Raw genomic sequence first — 23,221 nt, forward strand, 5'->3', positions numbered from 1 at the left:
AACCCGATTTGTGGGTGCCTACCAGCACGCACTTCAATACGTCACCGCCCCGGTTGGGTCATCGCCTTACTTTCCACTGGTCTCAGCGGCTTCAAGACGATAAAGTACAGCCTCTGACGAACATTGGGATCTGCAGGACTGATATGAAAGCCAAAATGTGGGTTTTTGTTGTCTTCTGACCACTATTGTCACAGGTGCTCTTCTTGCAGTCAAATACCATGCGAGAGATGCATGCTCAGGCTGTGATAAACTGCGAGAATGAGCATGCATTTCAGTGCTCTGAGTGGCACTGTTTGTTTAATCTCAGATCTCGCTGGAGCCTCGTGTCACAACGTGACGTTCGCTCCTAGTGCAGTTCTACGCCGACCACACTTATATAAGGACTCGTGTCGCTTTCTAGACGCTTCTTCATACTCCGCTTCTGCCAGCTGCACCATTTACCCCCGATTGTCTACTGCAATGTCTGACTCCGACTATGGGCAACCTCGAGACATTCGTATTGACACAAGCTTCTCGCGTTCCGCCAGTACTACTCGGGATTTCCTTGGAGAGCCAATGCCCAGGGATCGATACTCTAGGGCAAGCCATGCTTCGCGTGTCCGAGATGTTACTTGGATTTCAGCCTCTCAGCCATCCCAGTACCCTGCAACTCAAACCCCTCAGACGCCTAACTGGCAACATTCCACTCCTGTCATGCGTCCAGCACTTCATACAGCACAACCCACTTTGTCAGACTCGGACTACGAGTACATGACTGTTGGCATCGACGACACAGGTGCCGATGAGGAGAATGAATATGGGTTTCCCGAGGCACATGAGAGGAAGCCCCAGGGAAAAAAGAAGTTTTACGGCGGGTTCATGAATGGGTTGAAAAGTATACCGAGAGTCATGTCGAGAGGACGTTTGAATTCAAAGGACCATATCAAGCCAGTGAAGCAGGGGACTGCACTCCCTCCGTACCAACCGAATCTTCAAGCTCCAGGAATCTCGCTCACACACCGACAAGTGCTAGCAAATAATGTGCCCCAGGTAGAGAGAGTTGACACGCCTCCGTCCGACGTGCTATCTCCCACAAGACCCAATATTCTGCTTGATACTGATACACGTACATCCATTGCGGATACAAGGCGTGACCGGACATTGTCAGCTGTCAACGAGTTGTACGAACCTAGTCGCTCGCACAGTCATGATGACATTTTCCCCGCCCACTTCCACCGCGATAATTCCCATCCATTCCACCACTCCACTGATGCAATTTCCGCTCTTCACCCATTTAACCGCTCCACTGAAGCGATTTCCATCCCCCGCACCATTCATCTTTCGACTCAAGCGACTCCTGTCCTTGTAGAACCTCGGCCTGCAGAGGATTTTGCAAAGATGGAGTCTCCCATCCGCCCCCCACCAGAGGAATCCATTGCCTCCCAAGTGGCGCGTGTTCGGCGATTCATGCGGGACCTTAGCGGCCTTCCTTGGATTTCTCCGGCTCGTATCTCAAATGAGTATGTTCCCGGACAGGGTGACAGGAGGAGGCACAGCCGTCAACGGTACTCCAAAACATCAAAGAGTTGGTACACCCAGCGAAACAAGCGACCCTTGGACTTGCTTTCAGGTCCATCAACTCCTCTATCTACAGGCCGTATTCCACAGCATGTCCAGAACTCACCTGCTCCAGCTCCAAGACCGTATGTCATTAGCCCCAGCAGTGCAAATCTCATGTTCTCTAGACAAGTATCTGGTGGGCGGTCCCGATCGCCCTCTTCAGATGGTGCTCCATCGTCAGAAAGTACCAACAACCAACAATACTCTGGGCCGTTATACCCAGCGTATGTGGCTCAGCCGTTATTTGTCTATCCTTCCGGGCTTCCGTCTCCCGGAAGTGGTCTAGAGACGCAGCCACGACCAGTGTTTTTCACTACACCCGTTGCACCACCATTTGCATCGCCTGAAAGGTCACGGTCGCCTGTGCGGCACAATGGAACCCCGAGGACACCTGTGTTGGGATGAATCCTGGTTTTCATATTCCGACTTCTTGCGTTAAGGTCGCCCGCATTACATATGAGTCTCTGGGCGAGGCTTTGGAAAATTCCCGAGTGTGTAATCTCTCATCTCTTGCATAGCACCGCACAATGACAGGACGTTGGTAGTACGATCTCTCCAATTTCTCATTGTGGATCAGATTTGTACCCATTCGTTCACCTATTCAAGCTCGAGTCTTGTGATATTGTTGTTGTTGAATATAACCATTCATATACGCATCAGGAAGTTCAGCAGCAATCAACTCATCCACGGCAGCCCAGCTACTACCTTCGTTAGTCTGGCCTCTAGAGAGTTGACGTATCATCCCTGTATATTATTATTACGTGAATAGATGTATCTCCTAGTAATTCTGTAAAGTGTAGTACCAATCAATAACAAAGCCAGCAACGAAACTTTTCTTCTTAGTCTCCAAATCATCCTCCTCGGTGTCGAAATTATCGTTATCGACGATGGTCGATGGTTCCTAACGCATAGACATCTGTATTAAGATCCCAGAAGGGGGGACCGGTCCCTAATGAAGCGGCCTGGAGGGTGGCAGCTGGGGAAACGTTTTCCGACCTGGATACTCGCAATGCTCGTTCTGACCATGACCACTCTACAACAACGTATGGATAATTTAGGATCCAGAAATATAGATATCGACCAACTAACTCACAATTTTGTGAAGTGGCTTGTGAGGAATGAACTTGTTCTTGCGGTACCTTGGTGTTTTAGCGTGCAAGTGCGACGTTGATAGTTATTGTTCAGATCTCCTGTAATATTTCACGGTTTCGTCAACGGTTCTTCGGATCCCGTCCTCGGTCGCGTCTAGATTGGGAATGGGGTTTGTCGCCGAAACAAGCAGAGCATGCACGCACGAATGGCACGCCGGACATGCGCACATGAGACAAACTCTGGAATTGTACCTGAATTGACGGACACGTGGAAACATCAATCACACATAGATACAACAGCGAGTTGAAGCTACTTTATCTTACGCCTGAGAGGCTCCAGTTCCTTGGCAGCCTTCTCCGCATTGTACGCTGCATTTTTATCCATAGGATCTCCGGCAGCCTTGCCTTCCTTGATTCGATGTGAAGCCAAGGTGCTACGGGACCTGGCGAAGATCTGGATGTATCATATCCGCCAGAGAGCGCACAGTCGATGGATAAGCTATTCCAAATGAGAAAAATGAGAATGACTACTAGTGGGCCTGATGACTTTGCGTTCCAGGCTGGTTGGACGGACAACCGTGCCAACAGCTGCCTTGCACCTGCCGTTGAACCATTTTGGGCACGTGATTTTGACAGCGACTAGTACTGCTCGTGGCAACTTGAAACCAGCTTCATTTGAGTGGCAGAAAGAGTACCGTTGGCCATGGGCCACTACTAATTCTTCAAATCCACATCGCCCATGAGACAACACCAGGATAAATTGAGCTTACGCTCAATCAAATATGGAATTGTCCTGTCTACAATAATTCTAGGTCAGCCCTCAATGCAGCCACTTGCGTCCGACAAAACCCTTCTCCCACTTTGTGGGAATCGGGGATCAAAATATCGCGCGGGGTGAAAGAAATAAGCACTACAACGGACGAACAGTAGCACCACATCTTCAACACATACTTTCCGAGTCATCCTTCCGAACTTCGATCCGTGAAATCGCATCGATTTTGAAATGGTGCTTCTTGGGACAGAACAGTAGTACTGTTACTGGCATGCGTATTGATCGGGGCGTCAGGTCGTTGATCAATGCGGAAAGATGAGAGGAGAAGTGCGGGCCGTATATTGAATTACCTGCAAGGTGCCTGCCGGAACGCGCCCTTCCAGAGACAACAAAACTTTGTTAGTATCTGTCAAAACTGGCGGCAAAACTTATCATCTACCAAAGCCAAAGGTGAAAGACTTCATATTGTCCTTAAGGCGGCCTTCTGGCTAGGGATCGAATTTGTCTGGGGGCGATAAGATTGTGACAAATAGCCTTGACCAATTTAGATAATGAAAGGGCGCACAGCATCAAGAAGTAAAACCTCACCAATGGCATAGACCGCTGCGTTTTTAGGAATATATGTAATTTCGTTGCTGATTGCACAGGTACAAAAGTGCGCCGAATTTTGGGCTTTTCTGTGGGAATGATGGATCTCCTAAGCAGAAGGAAAATAGAAATGAGGTAGGTTCGAGCGAGTGGGATGTATAGAGAAGGAAAAATGAAGAGAAGAAAAATGACACACTCGTTCAGCTGGACGAGTTGTGCCAGTGTATTTGGTTCGAACCAAAGAGTCCACAAACGCAATTTTTTTCAAAGTTGTATCCTCGATACCAGGTCATGATAATCATGAGGCATAATTTCGTTCCTTTTCATAATGTGTATCTGAAGTCAGGCGCACGATCTCCCAACTCCCGTAATTCCTGGACCGAGTATTGTACTTTCTCTCCTCGTTCAGTTGCGAGGCGTTCGGCAGCGTCACGTTGCGCGTTGATCCTCTTGTAAATGAACACGACTAGTGGTACAAAGGTGAATCCAATGCCGACGAACATGAGCTCCAGTCCATCTGGAAAACAGAGAGTTAGGCGGCGCGAGTCATGTGAACGAAGTTGAACTTACGCCCAAGAATAAACCGAGGTGAGTCTTGCGATCGATAGATGACAGTTGCAATGGCAGCACTGAAGTTTCCAATGCCAATATGGAGGGCCATACCAACACCTCTCTTGTACTGGCCGGCAAGGTTGTTTCCAAGCCTTCAGTGCCATATGTCAGCCTTGGTCATGACGTCACTGCTAATGACATACCAAGAAACCACGCCAGGAAATGCTGCATAACTTCCCATGACAATGAAGAAAGTCCCAAAGTACTTGGCACCACTGGGTGCGGTGGATATATTTATCGAAAAACCGATCAGACACATAGTAAGGCCGGCAAGAATGAAAGGGGATCGCATCTTCAACTTGTCCGAGTAGTGCGCAAAAACGAGCAATGTGAGAGCTAAATGGACCTTGTTACTGCGTGAGACTGCTGATGGGTAAGGAAACTGACTTGCGGCGACATATGGTGGTATGGTGAGCAGCTGGCTGACTGGCGTGTTATATCCGAAGCTGAATAGAATTTTGAATGAACGAATCACAGCCAGCTTGCGACGACAGACCTTTTGATGATCGTTCTGGCACAAATAATGTTAAGCACCATCTCAAAGTTGTAGCAATCGACTTACGGGAGAAACAGGGTGATGCCATACACTGAGAGTGCCTCAGGTCAGCTTCTGCCGTCTCTAAGTAGCAAAGGTGTTTCACTCACAAGGTCCGACAATTGACATATAAATGAGGATATGAGTCCAGACCTGACAGGTTGGTTGGGGCACGGAGATGATGAAGCAATGAGCATCTTACCTGCCAGTCTCTGAACGCGGCCCAGACGTGCCTGGCCGCAAACCTCTCTTCCTCACCGACTGACGAATTGTCGTACTCTGAAAGAAATCCGAATCATCTTCGCCTCTCACAATTTATCAATTGACTTACTTTTCCTCCAGACAATAAAAGCACGCTCTTCGGGGGCCAAAAACTTAGCTGTGTCAGGAAAGTCTACCAGTACTGAGCGATTGTATACCTATCAGTCCACTGTGTGATCGAATGCGTGCTGTACTTGCCAAAAAGAGCAACGAAGGCTACAACTATCGTTACAAGGCCTTCAAGCAACTGCATGCAAGTTTTGAGCATAACTTCGGACATTGACCATAAAGGAACTCACGAAGATCCAAGACCATGCTTCGAGTCCCTCCATGCCACTCATGTAACTGATCCCAAAGGCTAGTAAACCGGAGAAAGCACCTAAAATTTATTTCGCTATTGAAATCCCAGTGGTTTAGCAAGACAACAAACCTGCAAGTGTTGCAGCACCGAAAAATAATCCAACTATCGGGGCACTTCAGCATCGCAAACGGACAACCAAATGCAGGATACCTTACTTCGATATTGTAACATGTGTCTCGGATACCACAAAGTAAGGCTGCGGACTCATCAGCGATATTCCGCAAAAAGTTCTTTAGTTACGCTCACTAATAAACAACACCAGGGAACAAACCCGCCTCAGCAACGCCTAGACAGACTCGGGCTCCGACAAGCTGAGGGTATCTGGCATTCAAGGTCAATCTCAAGTCAAAATTATGGCGAGGATTTGCCTAAGCCTACGTCTTCACGAAAGCCATGATTATCCTGGCGATATGTTTTGCTCAGAAACTTTAAACCGTACCACGATTCAAATTCAATGACGCACATAATTATCCCCCATGCAAACTACCGCGCGTCAGATACATTCAGTAGTCATCATGTAAGACTTACATTGATCCCTGGAAGCCATCTACAAAAAAAAGTAAGTCATGCAGCACTCAATGACGATCATAAACGCTTGCCTGGATGGGCGGAATGTTTTAAGAACCAGGCTTGAGGTTGCGGTCAGAGCACGGATAAGCAACAAATTAGGCAAACAAACTTAGTGGGAGGTTCACACAGGCAGTATGGCTTCACATTTTTCTTCAAAAAAATATGACATCGGTAGGAATAACGATGCTTACTATGGTAAACATTATCTGCATCCAGCTTTAAGATTGGCAATCTTTTCAACAAAAAACCTCACATTACGTACCAATGCAATGTTGAATCTGTTTCCTGTGAGATCCAGCTGAGTTTCAAGCCCCTCCAACTTCGCGTTGCCGATGTTACCTGTTGAAGAGTGAGGAATACATTCGATATCAAGGGTTAAGATTACCACGCACTTCTGTCAAGGAAAGCCAGGAGGTACATCAAACTAAGGATAGGCATCAACCGTAAGTCAATCTTTCTCCACAGTTTCTTCTCCTGTTCTGGTGTCAGCACTGGGACATTTTTGAGGTCCAGAACCGAGTCCTCCAACCGCTCGTGTTCAGAGCTGACAGAATTCGTCCGATCAGCGGGAACAGTGTTCACAACGTAAGTCATCGCAGAACAGTGGAAGAAGGAAGGAAGGAAGAAATGGTTTCTCGATAGACGCGTGACTGGGGTTTTAAGGCGAGTTCGATCGTTCAATCATAGATGTTGATAGATATCAGTTACTCGGCATTACGGTACTGATTCCTGATTCTATAATTGTACTTGGCTGAACCCCAGATCGGCAGTATTCAGACATTGATGTCTACGAGCTGCCCCTGCGATGGACGGATAACTTATGGGCTCTTTGGAGGCCCAGGAACTATAAAGGTCGGTTCCACAGTGGCGCTTAGGGATAACTGGCTGTGCCTTTCCGTGAACTTCGCCATATCATGACGCAAGATAATGTAAATTGCGTGAACTTACTCAAATCAACTGATGGTTCTGGCCGGTTTTGGCCCGTCACATCTGCGCTGCCACCCCCAATCGTCAGAAATGGATTGATCATTGAACGTTGCTATACCGACGTACACTTTCATGTTCGGTCACTGGCCAATCTTTGTCAATTCGCCCATTCGTCAGATCAGTAGCACCAGTAAGAATTTTCACAGTGCTTTCCTGTCAGCCGGCAAGAACGGAGGATGGTTCAGGAAGGTCGTACTTGGCTTCACACGTCAATTGTGCCTCGTAGAGTTGGTGCGCGCAGTGCCGGCATATGTGGAGACAAAAGATGCGGGTGATCGCATATAGGGCCCAGCCTGAGGCTAAGGACTTAGTGTCGCCCAGAGTTCCCTGATGTTGATATTTGTGACCAACCCGAACGTTGAAACCGAGTTAACTGTTAACATTGTGGCAACTCAGGCTAAGGTACCAGCACAACTTGAAGAGACCATGATAAAGTGCTGCCAGGAAGTTCCGAAGAAAAGACGAGTCGTGACATCAAAGAAGGTGACCAGTGACTATTTGGAGAAAATATCACCCTCGGGTATTGCCGCGTCTGCCTTTGCACCCAAACCAACGCCAGCCCGGGCAACACCTGTAGCTGAGCCTGCACTGGCAAGGCCGGCCAGCCTATATTATAACGGTAAGTCCTACGGTCGCTGTCCACGGACGTTCTGGACGTCCCTCGTCTACATTTCGACTTCATTCAAGTTATCATCAAACCAACTGTCTACTGAACCCGGTCTAGCATATGGGCCGTAGAATGGGAGAGCAAGGTCATTTCTCCTACATTGCCTGGACTAGGCGTACTTAACGACCTCGACACTTTCCCTGTACTCCGACAACTGGAAAGATTCTACCCAGAATCACATCAAATCCACGAATTGGTGTTATAGATGAATAAATAGATTGTACGTATGTTTATAATCATCAACTGCTTCTCAAAAGTCTAGACACCCACCACGGTGGAGTGGTGCCGTCGTCTCGTGGTTGTCTGTGCTGGAATGATGATGCTACTGACATGCTGTGCTGCTCTATCCTAACCTGGCTGACTAAGCTCTCGGAATCGTCCGTATGGGGTCTTCTGCTCTACCCCTGCCCTAGGACCCCCTACTCCAACGGCGGACTGCTTGTTTCAAGATTAATAAAACTCAAACCCAGGCCGTCTGCATGAAAAAGCACGAAAGAAGTCGCGCCAGGTACACGCCGGGACACGATCTCCCCTCCGCACACTCCACCTTTGTCAAACATTACACAACTTATTTCGATAGAGAATGCTAATATCAACAAACACCCGCGTGTCATTAGGATCCCACTGGCAGAAGCGCTCCAGTGGCCCGTCGCCCAGTATATTACAGCTACTTTGTATAAATTGTCTACTGAAATACATATCATAGGTTCGCGAGAGAGACATATCGAAAATCATAGTTTGTGACTCCAGAGTGGGCAACATCGTGCTGGGCATAGGGGCTGGGTTCACTGATGCGCCATGGAACGCTGGGGTGGCATGAACAACATAGAGCAGCACGTCGCGCAGTATTTCTGGAGGGTAAGAAGAATCAAGGCCGAATTCCAGACTCGGAGGGAGATATACGATTCGACACTGAGGTGAGCCATCTGTAATTCTTGTGACGTGTACAAGGTCATATAACATTCTACATCGATGTTAACAATCGTTTGTCGTCAACTAGATAGAAATTTACCTTTATGCCGCTTAGATCACATAAAGGATACTGCTGGGTTGCAGGATCTCCTACTAAGTAGATTGAACTTACACCCTTCGCAATTGACACTTTTGTGCGGGGCCTTAGAGGCATACAGCTCATATGGAGGCATTGGCGGCACCAGGCCTCAACAACACAGTTGGAGCGTGTGGAGGCGGCACGGAAATAGGAACATCGATAGGACCTAGCTAGAGCGCTCGCGGCAAGATATCACAAGGAAAAAAATTGAAACTGACCGTTCCGGCTACAGACTGTCAAAGGTCCAATTGCATATTCGCCATCCATCCATGGCAGCTCACCCCTTACCCCTGGGCGCGCACGCGTCACGCGCATGCTTCAAAGTTCATACGCTGCGATCCGTGCTTTCTCGTCGACGGAAACTCAGGGAGTCTGAGGCTGAGGTGAGTTAGGTATCTCAAGCGGAAGCCTATGTCCAAGTCAGGGAAGAGCGCGATGATAGGCGCGAATCGAATCTGTGGGATGTAAGAAGGCTACTTACTATGATAACGGGACGCGCCGGACACCCTCGGAGTGCCGCGATGTGTGACACGCGAAATAATTGAAATTTTGATGATATGATCGACTGGAGCCCTTCTGATTCGAAGATTTTGGCATGATTTCTGAACGACGTCTGGTAGCGATGTGACAGTCAGATGCGTTCCTCGCATACTGAGACCTTAAATTGATACTTCGAATTTGATAAACCCCGCTTACTCAGCAGAAACTGGGGTTTGGACCCTTTTGGACCGTCACGCTCGCTGGCCCGGGCTTCCACTAGTACTCGGTAGAAAAGCAATATCAATGCATTCACTCTATTTGTCCCTCTTCGTGTCGCTTCCTTTTTGTGTTGAAAGCGCACCGTCCGGGTTATAACGTCTTTATTCGCAGAAGTCTTCGTCATTCACATCTTTGCCTAATCCCTTGCCTCAATTTAGCATCCAAGTCAACGACAGATGATAGATCTGCCTGACTGGCAGAGTTAATCAACGCACTTTTCATCTATTAAATGGAGAGTTTAGTTGTAGACAGTGTAACCACGGAGAAGTATTTCCGAATAGCAGCAGTCTCTGTTGCGTTTTACGAGTAAGTCTTTGCTCTCTTTGTAGTGGCCTTGTAGCCGTCACCATATTCTGACTGATTGCTTTTAGTTATCTTATCACACTCCCAGCAGAATGGCGCTTTTACCGAAGCCAATCGTCAATTTTTCATATAAGGTATGTGTATGCGTGCATTCGCGGACTACTGATGACAAGCTCGATTTCCATCAGTCTTGCCTGCGCCTTGTTCATTCTTATACGGTACGCTTTGTCCTCGTTTAGTTGTGTGATTTTTTTCGCTCACGTTTCATGCAGTTATGTTAGTATCGTGGTTATATTATTCAGCAATTACGGATTTTTCTCCACCGCCTTTACCCTACAAACATGTCGACAATACTATCTTCTGGCGCCTATCTTCAAAGGTGTGTCCTATTGGTGTTCACACACCAAGGCTTTATTGACCACGATGTAGTTGTACAAACTATGATATCACAGGTCATCCTAGGAGTCAGGTATGTCCTGCCAATTTTTTTGTGGGTTGCAGTTGCAGACTTAAAAAACACCGTGTAGGACATTCAATATTGTAAGAAGAGAAAGGCGGATAGGAATTGCACTGTTGTTGCTATACCTCGTCTCAGTTTCGGTGGGCTCTTACAGCACGCATTATATCATTTCTCTTATTCGTTTTAGGCGGAGTGGTTTGCCGTTTTATTTCACGGAACCCGTAAGCTCTGGCTTAGAATTTAATCTTGGGTTCCCACTGACCTTTAGAACCAACAGCTGCTTCTGTCAATGTACGTCAGTGTTCCTTACAACGATATCTCATCCAAACAAACAACATCTGTTTTTAGGGAAAGTAAGTGATTCCCTTACCACTGGTGTGGGCTCTTCAAATCTCCACGAACCATAGCTGCACCTCAGCAAATACTGGCAAAGTATTGACAACCTGGTTCTACTACCTCGCTGTGATGATGTATGACATCGTGATGGTGACGGTATCTACCATCCATCTCCTGCGTTATAATCCTCTCAGTAGCAGGTGCGCCTTATCTCTCCCATCTTTAGGGTCGCTAAAACATTGCTGTTAGAGTCGAACAGCTGATACGTGTGTAAGTCCCTCGCCGCTGGCAGAGAATGCACGTCGCTCATCACAATTAGCCTGATCTATGATGGCATTGGATATTTTATCGCGTTGTCCGGCAAGTTACGTTCCGTTTGTGATGAGCACCCTCTTAATATTCCCTCAGTGTCGAACGTATTGAACCTCATCCTTTATCATACGACCAACGTTGAGACTCAGGTACGTAGGTTCAATTACGGATACACCGTGAAATTCAGAGCATATCAACTTACTCCTGTTATAAGACGGCGGGGTACGTTTGGCATCGTCTGGCGTCAAGGAGATCAAACTGCTCAGAATGTATCATTAGGTCGTCAATGGGCTATGCTGTAACGTGGATCATGAGCCAACGGATCCTCATCAATATACGAGGTGTGCACCACTTCCGAGTTTGACCGATATTCCGTTAATGTTCGCAATGTTCATTATTCCGTTGCTTCCGCTCCACTCACCTACACCTGCAACGGAATATCAGAACCGAATACTCAACGTGTGGAAAATGTGATCGTCGCACGTAACACACTCTCTGCACAGAAAAAAGTGATGTCCGGTCTCCGCTCACAGTTCGAGTCTAAGAGCCATTCAAAAGGCTCTAGAGACCCCATGGATGCAAATTTTAGCCCCAAATCTCCTTACGATGGGCATGCCGACGACATAGAACTTGATGTACGCGTACGCGTTGAGCGCTCGGTGGTGGCCGATTACACGGATGAATCTGAGCAGCCGAGTGCGTGGGGGCCACCAAGGGCAAAATGATTCTGATGCACTGGCGCATAACAAGCATCACAAAGATAGAGTGACTGTCTGGAATGGGAGACTACCCAACATGCGATATTACCGTATATATACCCACCCGGTGCTACTATCGAAATCTCAGAGCTTCTCATTCTCAGGTTCAACGTCCCTGTTCACAACAAAGATGCACATGTACGGTGAGCTGTTCAAGCTTTGCTGTTGGCTGCATTTTTTTTGGTACGCTATGGGAGGTTGGTGACGCTGTTGCAAACACGTTGTCGAAGCTTTCTACGAGGATGCATTCAATGATTTGGAGGATAGGACTGTCATGGACCGTACGAAGGCGGCCTGGGCACTCAATCATGCCACACATGCTATGAAGACGAAAGTACTACTCGAGCAGAGGACTGTTTTATTCATATTGGTGTGTAGTTCTACGTCGTATTGCCTGCTAATAATTGTCATGGCCCTAAGTGCTCAACATTGTGACATGGGCGTTTGCGTTGAACTCATTGAAGTTGTGTTGTTTCAAGAGGCCACCAAGTATGTGATCTTTAACCATCGTGCAGTGCCATCATGTATCCAGGTTAAGGTAGCCACCACGTTGACCTCGGGTGAACACAATATGGGGCGTGGCCATTACCTGTAACTTCTTGCACTCTCTTTATCTCGAGCAAACGCGCATCACGGACCTGCGCTTTGACTTCAGGAACGTGTTCGCAGGGAGCTTCATGAGTAGTAACAATGTGCGTTCAGTAATATCTATACCGCTACTTATGTAGTGGACTCCATGCGTTGCAGTTGACTTTCGCAGGGACAAGTAAAGTGAATAAGCCCACAAGTCAGGAAGGACGAACAACAGCACCCCATCTTCAACATTTCAATACAAACTTTCATCCGTCATCATCTCTCTCAACTTCGCAACATCGATCCGGGGAACGACATTGATTTCAAATGGCGCAGTATGGGAAACGATACTGTCGCTAGCTTGTGTGTTTATCGGAGCGTCAGGTCGTTGATCAATGCGGAAAGACCAGAAGAGAAGTGCGAGGCCGATGAACATTGAATTATCTGCGAGATGCCTGCCAGGACACACCCTTTCAATGACAGGTGAACTTCACTGATCGCTGTCAAAGACTGTTGGCACAACTTACCGTCTACCAAAGCCAAAGGTGAAAGACTTTACATTGTCCTTAAGGCGGCCTTCTGAATCAAGCCAGCGCTGGGGATCGAATTTGTCAGGATCTGGGAAGGCAATTGGATCGCGACAGATTGCCCTGATAGGTTGAATTAATGAAGGGACGCGCAGTAAAGATGTATTTAACCTTACCAATGGCATCCATAGACCGTTGCGCCCTCGGGGATGCAGTATCCTTGCTGATTGCATACACGATATAATAAGAACATGGGTTACGCCATAAGTTTTGTCAAGACACTGACCCAAATGATGTCTTGAGTTGCGCGGTGGGGAAATCCTGAGGAACATGTCAGCACCGTGCAGGAACGCGTCGAATTTGGGGTTTACCTATGGGAATGACAGGTCTCCACCTCAAAGCTTCCAAAATGAACGCGTGCAATTGAGGGAGCAAGCTCGAGTCTTTAAACGTTGGCGCTATTACTAAGGATTAGTTAAGAAAGTAAAACGTTCACCTTCTTAGCCTTACCTCTGTCTGATCCGACGATCATATCGAGTTCTTCATGCACCTTTGCCTGAGCCAGTGGGTGACATGCCGCAGCCATGATAGCAGTGGTAATTCCAATAGCAGTCTGAACCGCGCCCATCAGTAAGTTCACGGAGAGGATATATGTTGCGTCACTTGCTGTATCAGATCCCGCACCAAAGAGTGTTCCAGCGAGATAGGCCATCTCATCTGTCGCAAGTTGGTGGTCTTCGGTGTTTTCCAACAGTGTCTTGGTGAAAGAGGGACCCGCTTTGTTTTGTTCCTTAGTGCAAGAATCATTATTATGAAGTACGTTTATCAAAAAAGAAAGCCCTCACTATTTCCCTCTCGACTCGCCCTAACTGATGTCTGTAGAGACTTAGTTCCTCATTATGCCACTCATTGAGTTGTTTTCCGTAACCAGGCAAGTAGCGCAAAAGAGGCACACGATCGACGAGATAAGCTCCTGGGCGCATCACAAGCTCAAAATGTTTGAGGACTTTGTAGATACGGACAATTTCAGGATCAGTGTAAGCAGTTGGCGTAGACTTCCCATAGGTCACCCGAAGAATGACCGATGCTGAATACCTTGAGGCAACATATCTGTGAAAGGACTACAAAAGGAATTTGTACTAACGACGTACCGCGCTGCGTGCTCCTTGTGGTTCTTGGGGTCATTTAGGATATCCAATACAAATTTACTTGCGTTATCGTGCTGCATATCTTTGTATGCCTCTGCTGCCTTGGGCTGGAGATGGGTATGAACCGCTTTGCGGAGACGCCGGAAGCGTTCTCCGGAACGAGCCATGACAATACGCATCCCATTTGAGAGCATCTCGCCCGCAGCGATAGACGGGGGTCGATCTACCAGCGATTTACCTTCTGTCTCCATGATGGCCGTGGTTGCCTGGTGGATGGGTCAAAGTTTGAGAAAACCTAATTACGGGCGGATTACCTCGACGCTCCCAATGACGATGATCACTTGACTGCCTTGTCGGAACGATACCACAGGCCCATACTCCCGAACAAGGTCAGTCAACGCACGAGCAATGCTAAGTAGACGGACTGCATCAGTTCCATATACCAAGGGTGACGTTTCCAAAACTCACTTGACAGAAGGCAAAGCGTTGCTCCAGAACCAACGGGCGGGAGGTCCAGGTGGAAGCGGAATGCCGTTCTTGCCGTTTGCTAACTTGAACGAGGATTTCTTGTATAGCACGGCGAGCACCGCTGCTGCTGCAACAACACCAGCAGCATAGTCTACCGTGATGAGTGCTCCTAGCTTCATGGTGCTTAAGTGGGCTAGAAAAAGATCTGAGAGTAAATTTAATGCGCCTTATAATACCTGCCGCTCAGCCTGTGACTCGTCTGATCCCAAGAGGCATGGCTACGGTGTACAACGTGACGACGATAAGATAATTGGGGAAATCTGATGTGAGGAATCACTATTATAGAGTCTACCGCGGTGGGTGCACCGGTGAGCGCCCATAGAAAATTTTAGCATGGAAGTTCATGTAATGAAACGGTTAGTGATGCAGCCGCCGCTGCCGCCGGCCCATCAGATTGTTCCGCAACTTGCCGCAATCACTAACTTAGTTCTTATCGCTCACCGTGACCGTCTGAGTCAAATAGGCTACTAATCGTGGAACGAACGTCAAATGGTGGAGACACGGAGATCGCAGACGTCGTCGCAGCGGCTCTACTTCAAGCGTGGGAACCAACGGGTTCCAGAAATACCTGAAACTCCCATGATGCAGCCACCTGCGATGCCATCAGAGACTTCTATCAGCATTGACCGTGAAACCAAGTTTGACTCAGGTCATATAATAACGATGTATGTGAAACCGGCGAAGATGCCCAAACCATCTTATCCCCCAGACCGTCGACATCATGGCTTCGAGAGGGATGCCGATGGATGCTGCTGTTGCAATGTCGGCATTGCTAGAAGGTATTCTATACGGCAAGTATCGCAATGTGCTGGTCTCTCCCTGCCAACCAAGCTAACATTAACTGTTCTGCAGGCTTTTCGGCCCTCATGTTTATAGGTACCATCTGTGCTTTGACCTGCAATCACCGCATGCAGGACATCAATCGCCCAGTCACTGTGGTAGCCATTTTGCTGATGATACTGAGTACCGCGGTTAACTTCTCGCCTCTTGCATCTGATGTCATCTGCTGATATCTCTCTAGCACATGGCCGTGAATATCATTCGTGTCGAAGATGGACTGGTGAAGTATCGTGACACGTACCCAGGCGGGCCGTCGGCGTTCTTCCAAGATGTTTCCCAAGACACGTATGTGATCAAGCATGCGTTTTATGTCATGCAGACTATACTCGTTGATGGGGTGGTTGTGGGTTTATAATTTTATCTGCTAGTTTAGGAGCCTCTGAACTTATAGAACTGAGGTAAAAGATTTATCGTTGCTATATTGTCTGGCAATCCGTCTGGGTTATCATCGTACCGTGCATGCTGTGGTGCAGTGTCGCAGGTTAGTTCACAATCATGCTCAGAAAATGATCTGATGTTGCCTCGTAGTGACCGGTATTTATGCGGTCTACAGTTGTTCGCAAGCCAGTAGCAGTAACATCTTCGCCGAGGCGCTCGCACTGTGGTCCGCGGCGTTCCTTGCCTCAACAATTGCGACTAACTTGTTGAGTTCAGGTAAGCATGTTTCCGAGAGCGCTACGTCTGAGCCCTGAATATGTCCAGCATTACTGGCATATCGCATCTGGATGATTGAACACGCTGTCTCTACGGTTCGTGCTTTGAAGAGCACTGTAATGCCAATAATGCGCATGCTTGTGGATGCCGCTGTTTTGTACACTGTGGTGCTTTTCACTGCACTTATCTGTTTCGTCTGCTCGAACAATGGAGAGACTGTTGTGATGGACATGGTGATTCCCCTGTTAACACCTGTTATCGAAAACAACTGAACTTCGATCTACTAGGCCATGCCGATCATGTCGATTGCCTTCTACATGGTGCTTATTTGCATCGCAATAAACAGAAACAGTCGCAGTTACTACTTCTCGACTTCTCACGGAACAACCAGTGAGGCGGAACACGGAAACTCGCAACATCATATGAAATTTTTGCAAGTTTATGCATCCCAATCCACCCTTGGCAGCACTTTTCATCTGTTCTCACGGTCTATGAGACCCACTTTTTAGGTTATGGGAAAGTAGTCTGACAGACCCCAATCTACGAGGAGGTTTTAAAGTTGCATGTATTACAATTGGGGATATCTACTTAGTGTTTACAGCCTATCTACCTAGGACCTCTCCAGAGGAGGCTCCCTCAGATCCACGGGTATCAAACATTCCGTCATTGATATTCGGACCAGGAAGGTATGTAATATATGGCACGTGGTGTACTACTATATTATACCAAAATTCGTTGCAAAACAAAACATATACAGAAAGGACGTGCGAGAAGAGGTTATGGCACTCTCATTTGGATGTGGGAAGGATGAGGAGGGTTTGAGGGCTATCACAGTTGCTGTTGGATGCGCGTAGACCGACAAAGACGCGCGGATGATTGGGCATCGTCGGGTGGAGGATGACCCAATCTCGATGATGATGCCACGGGCACCATAATTTCTGTGGGCGCATCCGGGGGGAGCTGAGAGGTCCATTTTTCCAGGAGCGCCGTAAGCACTGCATGAGTTACGCCAACGGGGTGGTCGCTCGGGTCGCTCGAGTCGCTGGCTGCTGCTAGAATTAGATGACGCCAATCCTGTGTAATTTGACTGAACGGTGCGAAGAATGGAGTCGTTTTGTCCATCAACGACGTGTCCTTGCGAGGTGCAAGCACATATGCCTGCTTTGCCACCCAGGGGTCGTCGTCTGCGCTCTCAAATTTATGAACCCACAAGGGCCTCCTGTTCTCATCTCTCATTAAGCCGCGTGGCCCATCGAAGGTCGTCGCAAATTCGACAAAGATATGAAACAACGACTCCAGGTCATCACTTGCTGTATGTTGGATCATTGCATTATTCTTTGCAATACCCTCCCGGAGAAGACGAATTGACATATAGGGCCTAGTACCCTTCAAACAATGCGCTCAGCCATGTGCCATGCCGTGAAAATTCTAAGTTTCACTTACCGTGCCCTCTGAAGGAATGCTATCGGTGCCCTCCGCAAGAATCCGAGCATGATCGAAGTCAATAAAATACCCTCGTCCATCATGGAGGATAAAATTGTTCGGGCTCAAGTCTCCATGGAGGACGTGCTTTCCGAGCATTAAAGCATGAGCTAAATACTGATGGTCAGTCTCAGGATTCAATTTCAACACACTCGAGACTCACCTGTGACAAAGTCATGGAAGGCTTTCAACAGCTCAAGCTTCGAGGAGTAGAGCACAAGCGGTTCTCCGCAGGGGGTCAACAGAAGGCGCCGGTGGAATCTGCGAATGAACCTAGAGCTACAAACACCATGGGAAGCTCGAATGCGATACGTGCAGTCCGACTCCCCATCGTAGAGGACATCCCAATCAGCCACGAGCTTGACTACATTTTGGATCCCTTCAACCATCTTGAGAACGGTCACCTCGTGGTATTTCTTCTTCTCCGCGACCCAACAGTCTTTGAGTGCGTACTCCGTCCCATCCGAGGTCTGAACATGATAACAGATGGTGCCACGAGAAAAGAAACCTTGGCTTCGCCAAAGCACACTCATGATTGATAGAATCGCTTGATCATAGCTCTCTACCCAGCCTATTGCGTGCTCCCTCAGATTGGTGTGCGAGCCCTTGCAGGTAGGATCGCACATGTGCATTGTGGGATCATACCCGAGGTTGTTGGTGTGCGCGAGCGTCAATGTGTTTAAAACCTCAAGAAGATGCACAGGATAATCATAGATGTTGACGGGGCATGAACTGATCAGACCCGAGCGGTCAAAGTAGTGAAGGCGAAGCTGCCTATTGGCGATGGTGATAATCAAAACGAACCGGTGCCAGGGTTGCTCTCACATCAACAGGTACCCTTTGGTGCCGCTGCCACAGTACAAAGGTATGGATATGTCGAGTTCGCTATCTGTGTGCTCCACGCATGTGATTATGTTGCACCATCGCAATGAGAGGTTGCGTAGATTGCAATCTACCAGAATGATATCTGGCTTCTGGGTGGTGGTGTCGTCCGGGACGGGAGTATTACATAATTGGGAGGACCATATACGCTTCGGCGGGCTACTGATAACGTCCATGGCACGAAAGGGGAATGCAGCTGAAGGTTTCGGGAACGTGTCCTTGTATATCGCATACATGGCAGCTTGCACGACATTGAACAGCAGGGTCCACTTGCCCTCTGTCGTCGCCGATGCCCGAAGCCGCTTCTTGTTGGGGTTCTTGTCGTCATATCCTTTAGCACCGAAACTCTTGTCGGTTTCAGGCGATGTGAATGACGAATCTGACACCTCCAATTCTGTGTCGGTCAACGCAGCCGACATGCTCATCTGTGCGCGTGGTTGTGTCCGCGCCCTCCCTGCCTCTTGTCCCTGTCCCTTCTGTATCTGCACCTTTTGCTTCTTCTGCTTCCTGGAGTCTACCAACGTCCTCGGCTGGACATTCCTCTCATCAAACAGCCATTGTGCTGCGCCACGGCGGGCAGCAGGTTGAAAGATAGGCCCTTTCTGAACCAAGAGGTGTGTGATTGAGAAATCTAGAACACTAACCTGCCGCAACTTGGGTACCCCCTACGCCTACTGTGACGGCGTGATGACAGCGTGACCAATCATGTAATTTAGCTTTATTAGGTAGTTTTTTTGTCACACCGAGAATCAATATGAAGTCAGAACGGATCAATTGAACGATCGAAAGCAAAACAGTACAGTTGCAGCAATAAAACGAATGAAAACGAGTACGTAGACGACTGGCATAAGTGCATGAAGTAAGAAAACATTAAGAAATCAACCGCTGAGTGCAGAAAGAGCAGTAGGAATAGTCATTCGGACCTTCTTTGAAGGACGGGAAGAGCCTGCTTGCGGAGCAGCACGTTTGGAACCATGGGAAACTAATGGAGGAATGTTCTCTTTTCCAATCTCGCCCGGAGGAGTGTAGGAAGGCTGCCAATGCGTCTTGGGGATGTGCGAAGCCGTTTGCTCCAAGTCCGTGAGCTTCATCTCCCTCCAAACATTTGCGGGCAGCGGTAAGCCAACATCTCTCTGTCCCGGCACCATATATTCCTCATGTTCCCGGAAGATATGCTTGTGCATATTGTAGCGCCAAACGGCACCGACCGGGACGACAGCCGTCTTTCTCGTTGTCTTGCCAGGCGCTGGAGGGAGAATGGGATGGCAAAGCTCACATTTCAGTGGCAGGTTGCGGCATGGTGTATTCTTGGAACCGGTCTCGGCGGACGCGTAACGGAATTGGTGCTGGTACATGCATTTAGTGTCCCATGTTGTGGCGGCTTTTGCAGGCACAGTGACGGTGATAGCACACTCTGGTCGATCAGAACGTCCACAAAAGCCACACGGAAGTGTGTCGCCGACCTTGTAGATAGTCATAAGCGTAAAGTACAAATGAAAATATATAAAAACGTACAGGTTCTTTCAAAACGACCTCCTCTGGTGTGTTACTGAGTGCGTGCAGGATATGCTGACCCATGTGATTGCGCATATTGAGGACACTTGATTCGCAAAGGGGACACACAGAGATTCGATCCCCTTCGGATGCTCCCAGCAAATTACTGGCCTCCATAGAAATGACAGCAGGAGTACCTGTAAATGTAAATGTAGCATTAGAAATAAAGTGAACATACAAACCGTGAGACACTTACCATCCAAGCGTCTATAAGGAAATTTGGTCTCGTCTGAAGGAGTAACAACTGCAATTGACTTGAGAGGGACATTTATCTCTACCGCTTTTGCCCATAGCAGGTCACAAGCTGCTTGCAGAGCGTCCCGTGAGATCTGCCATGTGCTCTGCCCCCCCCTCACTTGCAAGAAGTCGTCCACGTTGATATCGTCGCGTAGCCGAATGAATGTAGGTTCGGGGTTGACAGGCTCGACAAGAGAACCTGGGATGGTTACGACGACACTGCGTTCTGTAGACTCCGAGGACCCTTGAATTACCGAACACGCAGTAACATACCCGCCGTCCCATAAGAACATCTGTGAAACATCAGCTGAGAGGTGAGTAGCGATGATGGTGAGCAGTTGGCCAGTTATCTTTGCCGTGGTTCTTGAAGCCTTCATCACGCCTATGTTGATTGACGAGTGAGAAATACCGCAAAGGCTAGCTGCTGTCGACCGAAGAACGGCAATAGAAAGTGTCCGACTGGAGCGCAGGATGGTCACGAAGATATCACCAACGAGGAATAAGTTCTGGTTAGTGATGCGACCTGCTGACATATCGATGCACTTGTTGACTTTAGTATAGCCAGCGCGGACGTGCTCGAGTCGGTTAAGTGATTTCGAGATGAAGTCTTTATTGATGATGAGACGACAGACCGTCTGTTTGTGGATCCAGCGGCCGTTATACAACAGATAGTCGTCGGGACGGATGCCTGGGCCTTGCGGTAGTGGTGGGGACGAAGAATCTTGAGTGCGAGGCTGGTTAGACTGAGCTGGGGGGGCATCAGCAGGTGAGTCAGAGTCATCAATCAAGGCCTCTTCGAACGTCAACATGACTTCTTCGTCGTCATTCTCTCCCTGCGACTCTCCAGGACCAACACCCTCAACACCATCCTCACTCAAGACCGTTTCTAGGCATTGTGAGGTAGGAGATGCTGCAATGGGAGGGGGGCAGAATAATAAAACATGCCTGCAACTTCAACTGATTAACTTGATCCGAGTGTTTTTTTATTAAGTCTCGCATATGTGCGAGACCCAGATAATGATAGTTCGTGTGGGCCTTGGGATTATGTGCTATATCAATGAGGCGATAGACGTGCGCGTAAACTTCACCACACTCTTCACACGGGAAATCTTCCCGAATAGTGAGATGTGTGCAGAGTTTCGATCGAGCATGAGGGAGTCGGGGAACTGTGATGTCGACAGTAAACGGTAGTCCGTCGGGTCTGTCGTGGTATCGTGCCCAAGGAAAGGACATAGCGAATGTGTGGAGGTCGTCAGGCCAGTTGATGGGAATGCCTGGACACACAATGTCGCGTTTAAGCGAGCTGATATCAGAACACATAATGTTCCGATCATATGCGTTGCTGAAAATGACATAATGTAACACGATCATCAATGAAATTGAGCCGAAATGAACACACCTGGGTTGATCAGATTGAAAGGAAGGCTTGATCATTGTGCCAGCTTTCTGAGTGTTGTGCTTTTGCTTTTTGGAAGCAGTAGCAGCACACTTCTTACTGCCTCGGTGGTTAGTGAGCGACTTGAACTGACCGGGGGTGCATAGAGGTAAGGCTGTGTGCACACTGGTTTGACACCAGCTTCCGCACTCAGGGCAGAGTAGTCTCCATCGATCTCCGAACTGATCCAATACTGGAAGCCGATTGGCCTTGAATAATAGATACAGGGACTTGGGGGTATTAAGCTTGAGTTGCGCCTTGATGTCGATATCTGAGTCCGAGATCGTGGCTGAGACCGAAGATGAATTTGAGGTTTGGCTATCCGTTGATGATTGGCGAGAGAGATAATTAAGGGAAGCTAAACTAGAAATACAAGATGGTTTGTCCGTATCTAACAATACTTGAAAGTCTATGGATGGGGTCTGCGAGTGTCCGGATGACGTGTAAATGATATCCGAGCGATTTGATGGATCATTTGATACGAAATGCGTGGTATGATATGAATCGTCATCGAGGTCCGTGATGTAATAAGTTCCGTTATCGTCTTCGGAAGCAAACCAGGAATCGTAGCGAGCAGGCTGATGGGTCGTAGAATACATAATGAATGTTGCAAGGAGAGAGATGCGAGACGTTGACGAGACGCATCACATTGATATTGATGTGTCATATTGACTTTGCTCACGTGCTTCCAAAAATCACACCCGAGAACCAACATTTAGCATGTAGGATCTTTGCACATGCGTTTTTCATTAAAATAACTATCTAGGTATATTCTACACCAGTGAAAACACCCCCTTTTGAGTACTCGACAAACAATTTTACGATGATTTGAGGCTGCTGGCGAGAAACTCAAAACTCATTGTTCATAACTTAGAGTGGCTGTGTTTTAAGCTTTTTTAGCTTATCTAATGTTGGGCTCTGTGTTCGGAATTTTGCGAATGCACACCTCTTGTTCTGAACCCTCTTCCCTCCTGGCCCGGCCTTGAAATAGTGGATTTTGGTGAGAGACGTTACAGCGAAATCGGACTGTAAGATAAGGGTGTCCATGGTGGACTCGGCATCTATGGGGAGTGATTTTTCTTCCCACATAACTGTACCTTTGAATTCTTCCTCCAAGAGCCTATCCATGACATTCTTGTTCCGAGGTTCAGGGAGTGCATTGGAGGTAGAGACCGATGCATAGAGGCATTTGTGATAAGAAGTTGTACTCACTGGTTGTGGCGGCGGCATCATGGGAGTGGTTGGTAGTCAAGCGGAGTCGTTGAAACGGTTGAGAACATCTCACTAATTTTGGAAACACTTCTGTATACCATGTAAGGTAGCGTCATGCCATGAGCGA

At 48.0% G+C, this 23,221-nt stretch overlaps 6 protein-coding genes across 6 annotated transcripts; 3 read left to right on the plus strand and 3 right to left on the minus strand.

Annotated features, from left to right (window-relative positions):
* The first annotated feature begins 398 nt into the window (after positions 1-398).
* DEU56DRAFT_826330 (uncharacterized protein) lies at positions 399-2,384 on the plus strand. Its single transcript, XM_041354333.1, has 2 exons — positions 399-2,090; positions 2,145-2,384. Exon 1 carries the CDS (start codon positions 460-462, stop codon positions 2,002-2,004), a length of 1,545 nt encoding a protein of 514 aa, XP_041204253.1. The 5' UTR covers positions 399-459; the 3' UTR covers positions 2,005-2,090; positions 2,145-2,384.
* Positions 2,385-4,086: 1,702 nt separating this feature from the next.
* Positions 4,087-7,166, minus strand: DEU56DRAFT_588677 (MFS general substrate transporter). Its single transcript, XM_041346952.1, has 21 exons — positions 6,782-7,166; positions 6,652-6,728; positions 6,581-6,595; positions 6,499-6,527; positions 6,419-6,448; positions 6,348-6,366; positions 6,283-6,302; positions 6,198-6,221; positions 6,066-6,140; positions 5,975-6,015; positions 5,889-5,921; positions 5,758-5,837; positions 5,657-5,705; positions 5,529-5,600; positions 5,400-5,476; positions 5,308-5,350; positions 5,225-5,249; positions 5,050-5,120; positions 4,806-4,998; positions 4,621-4,754; positions 4,087-4,567 (listed from the first exon to the last, which is right to left on the minus strand). Exons 1-21 carry the CDS (start codon positions 6,981-6,983, stop codon positions 4,374-4,376), a joined length of 1,503 nt encoding a protein of 500 aa, XP_041204254.1. The 5' UTR covers positions 6,984-7,166; the 3' UTR covers positions 4,087-4,373.
* A 2,732-nt stretch (positions 7,167-9,898) lies between these two features.
* Positions 9,899-12,126, plus strand: DEU56DRAFT_588799 (uncharacterized protein). Its single transcript, XM_041346953.1, has 16 exons — positions 9,899-10,159; positions 10,225-10,290; positions 10,345-10,374; positions 10,429-10,535; positions 10,586-10,625; positions 10,684-10,756; positions 10,804-10,837; positions 10,894-10,907; positions 10,965-10,969; positions 11,024-11,152; positions 11,202-11,222; positions 11,272-11,312; positions 11,361-11,413; positions 11,479-11,486; positions 11,544-11,605; positions 11,709-12,126. Exons 1-16 carry the CDS (start codon positions 10,083-10,085, stop codon positions 11,987-11,989), a joined length of 1,041 nt encoding a protein of 346 aa, XP_041204255.1. The 5' UTR covers positions 9,899-10,082; the 3' UTR covers positions 11,990-12,126.
* A 554-nt stretch (positions 12,127-12,680) lies between these two features.
* On the minus strand, positions 12,681-15,241 carry DEU56DRAFT_826384 (cytochrome P450). Its single transcript, XM_041354334.1, has 11 exons — positions 14,739-15,241; positions 14,585-14,681; positions 14,274-14,536; positions 13,968-14,217; positions 13,790-13,912; positions 13,633-13,735; positions 13,494-13,580; positions 13,409-13,443; positions 13,299-13,345; positions 13,123-13,245; positions 12,681-13,065 (listed from the first exon to the last, which is right to left on the minus strand). The coding sequence occupies exons 1-11, from the start codon at positions 14,915-14,917 to the stop codon at positions 12,849-12,851; spliced, it is 1,524 nt and encodes a 507-aa protein (XP_041204256.1). The 5' UTR covers positions 14,918-15,241; the 3' UTR covers positions 12,681-12,848.
* Positions 15,201-17,118, plus strand: DEU56DRAFT_863148 (uncharacterized protein). Its single transcript, XM_041355356.1, has 7 exons — positions 15,201-15,589; positions 15,651-15,769; positions 15,820-15,981; positions 16,044-16,119; positions 16,167-16,292; positions 16,341-16,525; positions 16,580-17,118. Exons 1-7 carry the CDS (start codon positions 15,520-15,522, stop codon positions 16,799-16,801), a joined length of 960 nt encoding a protein of 319 aa, XP_041204257.1. The 5' UTR covers positions 15,201-15,519; the 3' UTR covers positions 16,802-17,118.
* Positions 16,801-22,481, minus strand: DEU56DRAFT_963173 (uncharacterized protein; the record flags this gene model as incomplete). Its single annotated transcript, XM_041359379.1, has 9 exons — positions 16,801-17,678; positions 17,736-17,884; positions 17,938-18,548; positions 18,612-19,258; positions 19,580-20,119; positions 20,172-20,347; positions 20,407-21,333; positions 21,536-21,789; positions 21,847-22,481. 9 exons carry the CDS (start codon positions 22,479-22,481, stop codon positions 17,121-17,123), a joined length of 4,497 nt encoding a protein of 1,498 aa, XP_041204258.1. The 3' UTR covers positions 16,801-17,120.
* Between the last annotated feature and the right edge of the window lie 740 nt (positions 22,482-23,221).

The sequence above is a fragment of the Suillus clintonianus genome (genome assembly GCF_016758775.1).
Source record: "Suillus clintonianus strain FC179 chromosome Unknown DEU56scaffold_93, whole genome shotgun sequence".
Classification (NCBI taxonomy): Eukaryota; Fungi; Basidiomycota; class Agaricomycetes; order Boletales; family Suillaceae; genus Suillus; species Suillus clintonianus.